The sequence below is a fragment of the Alosa sapidissima genome, chromosome 11 (genome assembly GCF_018492685.1).
Source record: "Alosa sapidissima isolate fAloSap1 chromosome 11, fAloSap1.pri, whole genome shotgun sequence".
Lineage (NCBI taxonomy): Eukaryota > Metazoa > Chordata > Actinopteri > Clupeiformes > Clupeidae > Alosa > Alosa sapidissima.
This window is the reverse complement of record NC_055967.1, coordinates 3,597,501-3,610,372: the sequence shown is the minus strand read 5'-3', so window position 1 is coordinate 3,610,372 and position 12,872 is coordinate 3,597,501. Positions and strand designations below refer to the sequence as shown.

The 12,872-nt window shown below is 42.2% G+C and overlaps 1 protein-coding gene across 1 annotated transcript in view; it reads right to left on the bottom strand.

The window, feature by feature from the left end:
- Positions 1-11,483: 11,483 nt before the first annotated feature.
- Positions 11,484-12,872, bottom strand: part of LOC121723274 (homeobox protein aristaless-like 4) — an 18,179-nt gene continuing 16,790 nt past the window's right edge. Inside the window, exons 3-4 of the mRNA XM_042108830.1 lie at positions 12,314-12,442; positions 11,484-12,069 (exon numbers count right to left, since the gene is read on the bottom strand). Of these exons, the coding sequence (XP_041964764.1) occupies positions 11,752-12,069; positions 12,314-12,442 (447 nt within the window). The 3' untranslated portion in view covers positions 11,484-11,751. The remainder of the gene's footprint in view (positions 12,070-12,313; positions 12,443-12,872) is intronic.

Sequence of the window (12,872 nt, the reverse complement as noted above, 5' to 3'; positions counted from 1 at the left end):
GAGCTCTGTAGCCATAAATTCACTGTATAAACACATGGGCGATGGTGCAGATCTGTACTGGGAAATAGATACATGAAGATACCTTATGAGGAACCCGTAAACAACCAACATAAGCACTTTTTGATCGCTAACTTCTGTCAGACTTGGACACCAAAGAAATCCATCTTTGTGGACCTTATACTGTAGTGCACCTGCAGAAGTACAAGTGATGCCAGTCTCCTTTGGGATATGACATTGGCCCATTCATAGCCATAAATTAATTGCTGGAGATAACAGGGCCCAGGGGAATCCCAGATAACCTTTTTGCGGTCGCTATCAAAATGTAATGTCTAGCTTCATCACTTATCACAGCTGACACTTGGAAATAGCCAACGTTTAACTATTTAAGACATAACTGGAGTAACTCATTCAAATTCAGTAATTCAAAGTGTTACTAAAATAGTATATGTGTCCTTGGTAGAGCACACCTGAACTCAATACCCAGATCTCTCTCAACCCAGGTCATTGTAATTCATAATTCAGTAATTCATAGTTTGTAATTAAGTATATTTTTAAAATGCTAAATCTTCCGCTATGAAACCTTTCAGTGGAATATCAGGGGTTTTATTTAATCATGAATCATAAATAAGTAAACATGTTTGCAGTGCCACACATGCATGATGTGTGTCATCATCTGTAGTTAGAACAGACTTATTACACGACTCTTCATAGTGCTGCAGAATGCTCCATTCACTTGAATGGGCCTTCCCAACGTTCGGCGGTCTGCTAATTCTGAATAACAGACTGTTGCTAAGTATAACAGACCGCTGTCAAGGAAAATGGGCTTTGTGCTTCTAAGTCAATTCTTTCATATCACTACGCAAGGATTGGAACTTCATTCAAAAGTGAAAGCAGACGGTTGATCAGCTGTGTTCTAAAGAATGTTTGATTCAAGTTCAGCTTGTGTTGTTGCGAACTATTTGTTTCTCAGCAAAAGCCATGATGAAACGGTAACAAATAGGCTATAGCCTAGGCTATGTAGGCTAAAGAGTCATATTGTGGGGAGTTTATTGTGTCGTTTTGGTAAGTAGCCGTGTAATAAGCGGGATAATGTGTAGAACGCCGGTCATTGTCGGGCGATAGGTCCCTTCAGGACGGAACAAGACCCCTCCGCTGCGCGTCGGGGTCCGGTTCGCCCTGTCGGGACCTATCTCCCGACAATGACCGGCGTTCTATACATTATCCCTTACATATTTACCTTCTTGGCTTTGCCAACACCAGTGATCTTGTAAATAAATACCAATCCTCTTTCTCTAGAAGAACACCTTGATATATTCTGTACAGAAAGCTCTTTGATTATGTAATCCATTTACTCCACTATAGCCTACTTTTCCCAGTAAGAAAGCTTGTTGGGGTCAGTTGATATAACAGAGTAGAATTGTATGTTCATTTGACAATTTATGATATGCAGTACAAATGAAATACAAAAATGTCTCTTTCACCAGGTCTCTTATCCTGACATCCAGTGGTAATGTTTGAAACCACAGCATGTGCTGAGGCATGGGAGTACGGCGAACAAAAACAAATGTAGCCTGTGGTGAATCAGCAGATAAGCTCACCATTGACTAAGGGGAAGAGCATGGCTGCCACAGAAGAGAGGCTAGTGTTGTGTGGTGAAGAAGAGGTGTTTATATGGAGTCCTACTTGAGTCACAAGAAGAACATTCACCAGAGCACATGTCTTTGGAATGGGTTACTTTTTGTCATTCGACTCCTTCCCTCTCTTTTGTGGTTTAAGGTTCCCCTTTTTGCCACAGATTTGTTGACATGGAATGCACAGACATTTGAGGTTGACTGTTTCATACTTGTCTAAGCTGGAAACGATGACCGCTCTGTTGTCTAGGAGACAAACTGTCCCACAGCACTAGCCATGCTGTCCTAACATGGTGACGCATATTTGTGTGGCTTTCTAACTGTCACCAGAACTGAGTTAAGACCGCCAGCAAATGCATACAATTGGACAGGACATTAGTCAGATAGTGTCTCATTAGATTTGTGTTGACTTGTAATTTGTTTAAACTAAGCACTGCTATGTGTACAACATGGTTAGGTGAACATGTAAAGGCACATACACATAGGCACATTTTTATGTGTGATAGAATACAATATCTGTGTGAGTTGAAATGCACTTTATGTAAAGAAGTTTCACTTTTATTTCCATAGTAGGGGAACCAATGTGATCAGTTTTGTGCTAGCCTACCAAGTGAACCACTAAATAACATAATAAATAATGTAAGCCCATACCATTCAGCCCATCAGCATCTGAGTTTTATGAGACAAATGATTGATGGTGTGCAGATACCCTGTGTGCTGAGGTGGGTTTGGCTGGCAAACCCTCTGGTTACTGGATGCTGAGTCATAAGAGTGAGGAAGGAATGTGGATGTGCCTCCCATATGAACTGCTCTGTTTGAAGGTTATGAAAACGCCTTTTACACATTTCCTTTTTTCACTTGTCCCAACTACCAGAGACCGGCAAAGACACTGATCTTATGGTTCCATGGCCACCGCTTCTACTCACTAACCCTGTCCAGCAGCAACCCAAAGGCGAAGCATTTTACAATTTTAAAATGATCTATTGTTATGGTGACTGCTCATGGTGTCATCTTCTCTAGTGTTCATTTCCTCTCTTGGTACCACCCTGCCCGTCGGGAAGCAGAGAGAGAGAATGCATGCACGAGTTGCCAAAAGGTTAACGGCGCTGTGTTTTTGACCTTTGCCCCTCCTGGAGGGGAGTTGGGTATGTTGTAGGACCATGCTGAGCGGGACTGCACTGAGGCACTCTATAAATCAGACCCTCTCCACATAGCACAAGCCCATGTGGGTAGTAATTGAAACCACATTTGAGAAGCAGAAGATGTGTCAAGAGGAGGCAGCCAAAGGGGGCTTCCCGTGCATGGGCCCTCTGGACCAGATGCTGTTATGGGTGAGGCGTGTGGGAGCCATAAGGAAGAAAGGATCTGTGCCTGTATATCTGGAGAGGTGCATATCTCTTACCGTGCCTTACTTAATAAATGCTCCTCACTTACGCTCAGTTGGGCACATGTGCATCATTTATGTGTGCTGTGTATTTAATCTTAGCACCGTCATGAAGAGCCAACATTTTTATTTTTTTTACTTCCAATGAATAATTCCACTGCACTGGTGGCCCAGGGGGAGGGGTTGTCCTGTGAGGTGCTTTTCAGATTAAATTAAATGTCTAAATGTATTTTTTTTTTTCACATTCAAGATCTACAATCGATGTGGAATGAAGAGTAGATGTGGAATAAATTCCTTTATGGAATTTGTGAAGAGAAACTGTATTTCCATGACTATGTAATTCCAGAAAATCTGGACATCCTTTGCATATACATTTTCAGATACTGTGACACAAAAAAATCCCAACAAATTCAGGCTACCCTCACTGTGAAGTTATGGTACTGTTGATATTCTTGCCCCCACTCTGGTAACATAACATAAGTTGACACTATTTAGTGGTATCATATTACCCTGACCCTACACGTCATTACCAATTTTGGGAGAAGGACAGCTGAGTCCCTTTGAACACCTCACTGCTCCCTCCACTTTCTTTTAGCAGTGGTCATTTCACATTATTCATCCTGTGGTGGAAGCGGTGTAAACAGCACACATATTCTCTTTCTCCACCCCCCCCCCCCAATTATCTGTAGGGGTGCAGAATGTTGCGCTATTTTTATGCATGGGAACACATGGAGGTGTGAGCTTTGTTTGTGGTTTCTTTGCCAAACCGCTCAGGCTTATGTTTGATGAACAATGACGAATGGCAGTCCTGGATGATGAGACAACCCCACACATTTTCATAAATCCAGTGGCTTAATCCAGGGAGTGTTGAGAGGCTTACACAAGAATTATCTCACAAATGTGTACTGGTGTCGCCAAGTCTAAGATGTTTCTAGCTACAATCATCTGATATGTTAAACGGTGTCCTCATTTTATCCGTGTTTAAACAACCAGTCACTTTGAAAATGATCAGCCCTGTTTTCTATTCACCATGTGATGAATTTCACAGTAGGGACCCACAATTGTGTGGATTATTTATCCTTTGTATACCTCCTTCTGCAGCTAATGTACAGAGATGAAATGAACACAAACAACATCATGTCATTATGATTATGAGAGAAGGTGGTTAGTAGTAGTTGTGTCATTCATGAGGTATACAGGGTTTACCGTCCTCACCCACCACTACAGCACAGTGTAGTTATGTTCATCTTGTTATTTTCACTATAGCAAGATTCAGGACTGTATTATGTCTGATAGATTGAACAAATGAATGCGTTTAAGTAAGAAAGAAAGGCATGTAGCAAAAAGTAAGACCTCCTTGTCCAAGCGTTTGAACACAGGGGGCAAGCTGATATGAAGTACATATTTGGGAATGATATAGCGTCTGGAGCTGAGCCAGAAGTCCTATTAGAAGGAGCTAAAAAAACGTGGCCTTCTCTGCAGACTCGATTCTGATAACTGGTTGGATTGAGATTTCCATTGCTGCTGCTTTGAGTAGCAGAGGTGGCAGAAGTACACACTTTCTATACTCAAGTTGAAACACAGATACATGTCTTTGAAAAGACTGTTAAAAGTAAGAACTGATTTAACATCTTTACTCAAGTGAATATAACAAAGTATGGGGTCTAAGTATAAGTCCATAAGTAAAAGGTATCCTTGCCTTCTTAGCCTACCTGCAGGCCTAATCATTCATCCAGACTTCTTTTTCATCTCGCGTGCATTTTCCCTTTTCCTTTTCTATTCTGTGCCCTTGATATATTCATTTTATCTTCACTGGTTCCATGTTGAGTTAAACATTGTGTTTAAGATGACATACAACAGTAATTTCGTAGCATTGCTTCATTGGAGCCAGTTTTGGAGTGCATGCCAAATACTAAAATGTTAATTTTGTGATTAAAAAAAATACCAGCAGTGGAGTGAAACTGCAGCAGAGTACAAAGTATTTCCTGTAAACCTTCATCACTCTCCTTCACTTTCTTCCAGTGTGTCCTCTGCAGCTGTCCTGCTCTGTGTTCTCATTCCATTCAGTCTCACCGGAGGGGGTTAACATGAACAGCAACTAGTGGTGAGTCCAGCAGTAACACCTAATGACACGTAGTAAATTACTGTCTGCAGTTCTGTTGCATATGTGAGGAAGCATCCCTATTCAGTCCCAATCATTTACTTTGCTGGTTTTATAGTCATGACATAAACCTTTGATCTTTTCAACTGCTCTGTTCATAAAATTCTAACATTTGTTATGGATACTAATCAAATATTGTCTATACACTCAGTGTGATCTAGACCTCTGTGGCCTCATTTACTGAGTCAGTGTAACATTAAATGCTAAAAAATTTAATTTTGTGTCATTTTGCATACAGTAGGTTATTTTATAAATTGATTGTTAAAACTAATAAAACTAAGGCAACTTCATTAACATTAAATATTTGGAAATCAAAACCATGCAATTTTCATCATTTAGGCCTACAATTAAACACAGCACTAAATAATTTTGTGAAAATTTCTCTATATTCAACACGTGATCATGATTTAACATTTAATCACCAATACACCAGTATATCTCCTGGGAGAAATGTTCCAATCAAGGAACTACTTTTTAGCGGACCTGTCTTTACTTTTCTTTACAAGTCTCCATACATGCGTTTCCACCAATTTCAGTCACTCAGAATCTTCCACCTCAGACGGTAAGGGGACCCAGCTTCTTTAGATTTACAATGTAATTTCTCTGGCCCTTATCTTCTGTTTTAACATCAAACTCGAGACCAGTTAACAGAGGAACTCCCTTAACTGTCAGGTCTAAAATATGACCTTTTTGAGATCTGTCTCACAGAGTCGATGGTTATGGTGATTTAGCACCACTGTGCTTCTAATGATACCTCTTAACAAGGATGGAAAGAAACACTGACACAGTAACTGGATATTATATCCTTTTATGCAGAGCCTCGACCAGGGCAGACAGCAATGGGGTGAACTTTGAAGTGCCCTAATGGTCTTCATGGTCCCTCGACCATGGGTGTTTTTATGAAAAGTGCCATTGGAGCCTGGCTGAAGCAGCGTGACCCATTAGGTTTAATTGGCACTGGTCTTCGGTCAGCTGGTTAAGTGCTCCAAACACTCCAAACCCTGAGCTCCGCTTACTCCCCAAACACTCTGTTTATTTATCCCAAAATGCTCTTCCAATGAAAGTGGTCCAGCCCTCGCGTCCGATCGTATCAGTGGCGCTTTGGCTCTGAGTTTTATTTGTCAGACTTTCATTCTCCCTCAATGTAAAAAAAAAAAAAATCCTCAGAAAAAATTTGACTTTCTCATCTCAGTGTTTAGGTTGTCATACAGGGATGAGAAGCAAACCTGAGGGACCACAGTGAAAGCCAAAAACCTACAAAAGTGCTCGAAGAGAGTCTGGGCTGCCAGCAAAGGAGTATACAGCACATTGCCAGGCCATTTTCCCAGATGGATTTATTTGGAAACCTTCCAGTCCCATTCGGAAAGCTGTCAAGTCCTGGTGGCGGCTTTATTGGGTGACAAGCTCTGCGCTGGCTGTCTGCTGTGCAGTATGGAATGGCTCCCAAAATTACAACAGTGAAGAACAGTGTGATTGTTTCTGTAGCCAATGAAGAATGTTGGATCACTATACTTCCATTCCTTCATGCCCTGTCAGTTTAGGACATGAATTGCTATGGTTTGTTTTCTTGACTCCAACTTTTTTAATCTCCTCTTTCATTTGTAAGAATGCAGTTCCTCAGATGAAGTGGCCTACTAATAATAACATGAAAAGCCGCCTGTCTAACTCATTCTTCCTCTTTTTCCTTTCTCTATTCTTTATCTTACCCTTTCTGACTCGCGTCTCTAGACAAACCAAGAGAAGATTTTTGTCTTGTGACTTGAAATGTGATTCAAAGGGCAGAGCTTTGATTTGTTTACTTTTTGAACCAGGGTTGCGAAGCCACTGACAGCCTCTCCTGACATTGTCCATGGCAGCAGTTGTAGGATATCGATCACATGGAGGCATTTAGGGGCCTATCAGAGCAATTCGGCTAAAATTGTGGATAATGGTATGAAATAAGAGGCAACCCAGGAGAGTGAGCTGCTCAGATTAGGGTTGCTTGAGTGTATTTAGGCCAAAGTCTTGAAGCGCTTGATGGAACTTCAGCCAAACAGCAGTGACCACGATCTCTGCCTGTGTCTTTATCTCAGTGTGGAAAACCCACATTAAAGTCTCTCATCTGATCTTTTCTTCTTCCACATACCATATGGGCCAATTCAGACATGGAGAGTGTATTTGGGGGACCAGGTTCCGTTGGATCTCTGTTTCCATGCTATTAATGCCTCTTATGTGTGTCCTTGAGACTGGTGGAAAGAATGGGTCTTTCTCTGGACGAGTGGTACGTTTTTTTTCCCCAACAGAAACAGTACTTCAACCATGGCCTGGTGGATTGACTAATAGCCTACTATCTTTTATGACCTAATTAGTAACCTATAATATGTTTAATGAACATGTTAGAATATTCTCCCTCTGTGTAGATTAAATGTGTTTCCAACAACAGCTGTGCAGAGAAATAAAAAAGGGAGAATCAGTGGTCTACTTATTTTTTTCTTGACATTTTATATGATTATTGTCCATTTTTCTACTATACGGTCATATTAATTATCATTACTTGATAAATGTCTTCTAACACATTTACACATGTACAGTGTTTTTATTGATTATTTTTTAAGTAAAAAAAAAAATCCCATTTCTTAACCTACGTGTGAGAGTATGATTAACATGAAAACATTATGTGTGCACTTATTTGACTACCACAAGGTTATACTCTCTGTGTGTTTCAAACATAGATCAGATGGTTCAAAAGGTCATCTGTAATCCTGTCTCCAACTGCTTTATGGAATTTCTTTAGATGTCTGTTTGAATGAGGTGTACTGTGAGTATATGGGTTTTGGTGCAGTTTAGTAATATTTGACACTGCATTCCAACCATAGACTGTATAAAGAAGATTCCACACAAAACAATTTTTAGAGAAGCATTACAAAGTTCTGCGGAGTTTTATTTCAGTTGACATTATTTTATGCTTCTGAACCTGAAGTCACCAAGTTCAAATTGGGAGAATGGTGAACTCCCAGCGACAGCACACCCATACGCTGCCTCTTCATAAGGGGGCAACATTCGATCCTCTCAGCACGGCACTGATGACCACTGAGTTTGACGTCTGATCGTGTTAGAGGCCATTTGGCCAATCAAAGGCAGTTTTAAAAATAGCATATGAGTCAGTGGGAAATGTCTGAGAAACTGTCACTCTCACACCCATCACTGTGAGCTATTTTCTGGGATTACTTTACATTGACCTCATATTGCCACTTCTACAAAGAATCCCTCTGGCTTTTTCATACACAAGAAAAAAAGCATTTTTAAAGACCCTGAAATCTGGAATTTTTAGATTAATTTTGCTTTGCTACTTTGTTCATACAGTACTTTTCTGCCAGCATTGTTCTCTTCTGTTTTATTTTGGTTGCTTATTGACATTCAATCCTTTGAAAAATGATTTCTTCACCACAACCACAGTAGGTTCAAGTTAAATTTGTTTTATTTTTCAATTTTGCGAAAATTCTCACTTTTTTCTTGTGAGAGACAAAATAAGATGTTTTTTTTTCATCCACTGAAAAGTAAAATGACCGTTTCAAATGTATAAGTGCAATAACTTATTACAAGGACATACAGAATTACTTAAAGTCACAAATAAGATTAGAAATATCAGAATATTATTTGGTAGCAAAAACTCAAAAAGCCATGAAGCAAAAAAGAGTACTTTAAATCCACAAAATCTGGCTATTGTCCAGTCAAACAAAACAAACTGTGGAATCGTACTCAAAAGCAAATTAGTTACAATGTAAAGCATACAGATCTAACACACTTGAAGTTCATCATTTGTTAATGTTACACAAAAAAGCTGATTCGTAAAAATGCACATCCTGTATAAACACATAAAAATGCAATCATTGTCAACTGCCCAGTTTCAGTAGTATCAAAATGAAGGGGGATTCATAGGAGCAGTGCTTTTCATTGTAAGATAGAGGGTTGTAGTCAATGGAGATGGTTTGACTTTCTTTCACCAACAAAATATAGACTATACCTTAAACAAGATAAGTATGGCTTCATAGAGGTGATGGCTTTCTACAGGGTCAATATTTCACAAAGAGAGAGAGAGAGAGAGAGAGAGTCTGTGTATATGTCTCTGAAGTTTTGTACAGGAAACTTATATGTGGTAACGTGAAACTCATGGGGATCAAGGTTCTTAAGTGTTGATGGAGTTTTCTGGATTCTTTAAAGTGCTCGCTCTCTCTTCTGATTGTTGACTTTGGAGGCATCCTCCACTGTACTCATTTAATATATGCATGCAGGCTTGTGGTCCAGTTTATAAAGCTGACAGTAGTCAAGACAGGTTAATGATATCAAGAAAGACACTAATGGGTTGATTGTGATACAAATGAATGTGGGAGAAGCAGAAAATGTCTGTTGCTCAATAACGAATGTGGTTTTCATTTAGAAGTTTGGAAATGGGCTCACAGACCAGAGATGGAGTATCAGGTTTGGCCCCAAATTCGAAACAGCTTTGTTTCACCTCTATCAACATCTGATAAAAACGCCCAAAAACATGGAGCATAATTGAGTTTCCTCTCCCCTCCGTCACCACCCCCCTCACATCATCTCTCAGCGTACTGAAACGCCGGTCAGCTTATGATATGTCCTGATAAATCCATGGCGTTCCCAAATCTGGAGGTGAACCTCAGCGGGGGAGCGAGGAGGAGTAACCTGCCCTGTCCAGCGCTCCTCTAAGTGGGGTGAAACTGGACACCGAAGCTGGAGGCCTCCGCGGGGAGCGCAGGCCAGGAACTTTAATGAAGTCAGCCTCGGGTCCCAGCTCCGGTGACAGCACTGTCACTCTGGTAAAGGCAGAACATTCTCTCAGCATTCCCCTAATCAACTGGGCGACGGTGGGCTTATTACCTTGGGTTCAGAGAATGCAGAGCATGTTCAGGGTTGTGGAATGGGTATTACCAACACCCTGACAGGGACGGGACACCCAATACTCCGTGTGGGCAGCTGGTGGGTATGTCATTGGTTGATTCGCTGGGTTTTTTGGCATGGCATGAATTTCCTGTTTTTGTCATCAGAGCTTGCATTTGAACTGCATTTTTTTTGTATGCCCTGTTGAAATGTGTTATGAAAAATGTGTGCTTGGCTACTTAATAAGTGATGATCGAAAATGACTCCCAGTTAAATGCTGCTTGGAACAAAAGAATCAAATTCTCTGATTCGCTGATGTAAAAAGAAAAAAACACTACTTCTTGGTACATGATCTGGGACTTGCTGTGGTTGTCTCAAAAATTTGGAGTGCTGATTGCGACAGGTGCCCCTGCGGGGATTGCCCTTTCTAAACAAACTCTCTTGAGTCTGAATTGATCTCGACTTGCCGAGCCTGAAATGCGGCCTGGCTCCATCGCGCGATGCTGATTGGGAGTGTCTGTGTGATGCTCGTCGAGGCCGTCTCTGCGAGCTGGCGCTGAAGGCTGCTGCTGTGTGTTATTCCTGGCGATGGGGCAGCGGGGACACAGTTTCCTGTAACACTAGCCCCTTGCACAGGGAGGGGGACCTGAGGATACGGCCTCTGTGGGGATGTGACTTGTTCACTCGAAATCACTGCCAATCTCACACCCTCTCTTTCCCTCCTCCTCCTCCACCCTCTCCTCCTCCTCTTCCTCCTCCTCCTCCTCCTCCTCTGCCCACTGGCAACACTGAAGTTTGCCTCTGTGTGTCTCCCCACACAGTGAGTGAAACTTTGGTGGGGGAAAGAATACACCAAAACAGGCACAGACCGTATAAACGTCTGCTATTCAGTCTCCTACAGTAAGAGAAGTGAATTAAAAAAGTCACCAATGAAAAAGCACTTACATGCAAATGCCACCACTCAAACCCTAACATGATACCGTGTTGCGTTAAAGCTGTGCTGACAGCATCCAGGGCACCTAAACTGAATGGCTACTAATACTGAGAGGAGGAGCTTCTGGGGATCCCTGGAACGGAGAAGGTGGCTTTGGCCCACGTCCGAAGCGGCTGCAGCAAATTATCACTGACCTGCAGCCATGCAGTTGAACACACACACAACGTTCAGTGTTATATATATTTATATATATATATATATATATATACGTCTTCTCAACTGTCATGTGTCATTCCTTCATGCACTGTACACAGGGATGCCAGTAAAAGCAAAGTAGTGCAGACGTTAGTCTTAGCCCTGTGAGGTCACATCCTTGCAGCCTTGGCAACAACCTCACCAGCCAAATCCACCCCCCGCCCCCCCACCTCTCTTACACCCCCACCCCCTACCCCTACCCTCACCCCCACAACCACTACAACAACAACAAAACAGACAGACCACTCTCTCCCCTTCCTAGTAAAAAGTCAACTGAAGAAAAAAAATGTTGACCACTCTCTTTTCATCTCCCTCTCTCTTTCTATAAACATTCTTAACGTAATCCTCCTGTAATTACTGCCGCTCTCTCTCTCTATAGTCTGGCTTGCGATTATATTTCAACTGAAAATCCATGGAGCTGGGCATAGAGAGGAAGCTCTGTTGACAGTCGGAGGGCTGGGGGGTAGGGTGAGGGGGTGTCTGTGTGTGTTTGTCCCAGTCCAGGGCATCATGTGGCCCAGGAGATGGCCGCGCTGTGCTCCTTGGCCTTCATTCGCAGCGTGGCGATGCTGGACGACTTGCGATCGGGGTCCACGTTGAGGTCGTAACCATTGATGGCTCCGCCCATGCCAGGGCCCCCGAACAGGCTGCCCATGTGCGTCTGTCCCATGTGGCCCCCTGGGTTGGGCACGCCCAGGAAGTCGCTCACGCCGCTGCCAGGGTGCGGGTGGGGGGTCATGCAGGGCGCCACGCTGTCACAGGGCACCACGCAGCCGGGCACTGGAGACGCACCACTGCTGCCTCCTATCCATGACGGATTCTGGATCTGGTCAAGAGAACAAATGTTACGTCAGACACATTTGAGCCCTCAGCCATGGGGTCAGCTTTATACAAACGTTTATATGGCTCACAGAGCTCTCTACCTAAACATGGCTGCAAAACAAGGTAATAACTCATCTTGTGCATCTCACAAGCTTATTATTGTCATAATTGCTCATTGTGGTTGACTCTTCATTGTGGTTGACTCTTCGTTGTAGATATAGCCCTTGAAATGGGGCATGAAGCTGTACCTGTGCATAGTTCTCTGGTCGGGTGAGTAGAGGCAGCTCGTAGGCAGAGGAGAAGTGAGTGCGGACCTGCTGCATCTGGCCAAAGCGCTCTCGCTTTCTCCATTTTGCCCGGCGGTTCTGGAACCAGACCTGCACAGAGATAAGAGAGAAAAGTGAGTATGTCAACATTACACTGTAGATCAAAAGATAGTGCTAGTTCATGTATTCATTGGATTTACGACTTGGCAAGCAAACATTTACAACTTACAGGCCTGGGGTAAGCAGAACCCAATTGATGCAAATAATAGCAAACAATTATACGCTTTAAATTTAAAACAATTATATTTAAATTATCTAAACACGTGAATTATAACTGAGTTTTCAATTAACTACTCAGCATATGCTCTTCAACACACCATACATTTAACATTCATATGTATACAACATATGGACAACAACGTACAAGATGTGTCAACTCTCAAGACATTTAATCTGTCATATAATATTGGTCACATATGACATGCCACACTCGTGCCACACAAGTCATTCACTCAAGTCAATACCTTAATGCACATGACGG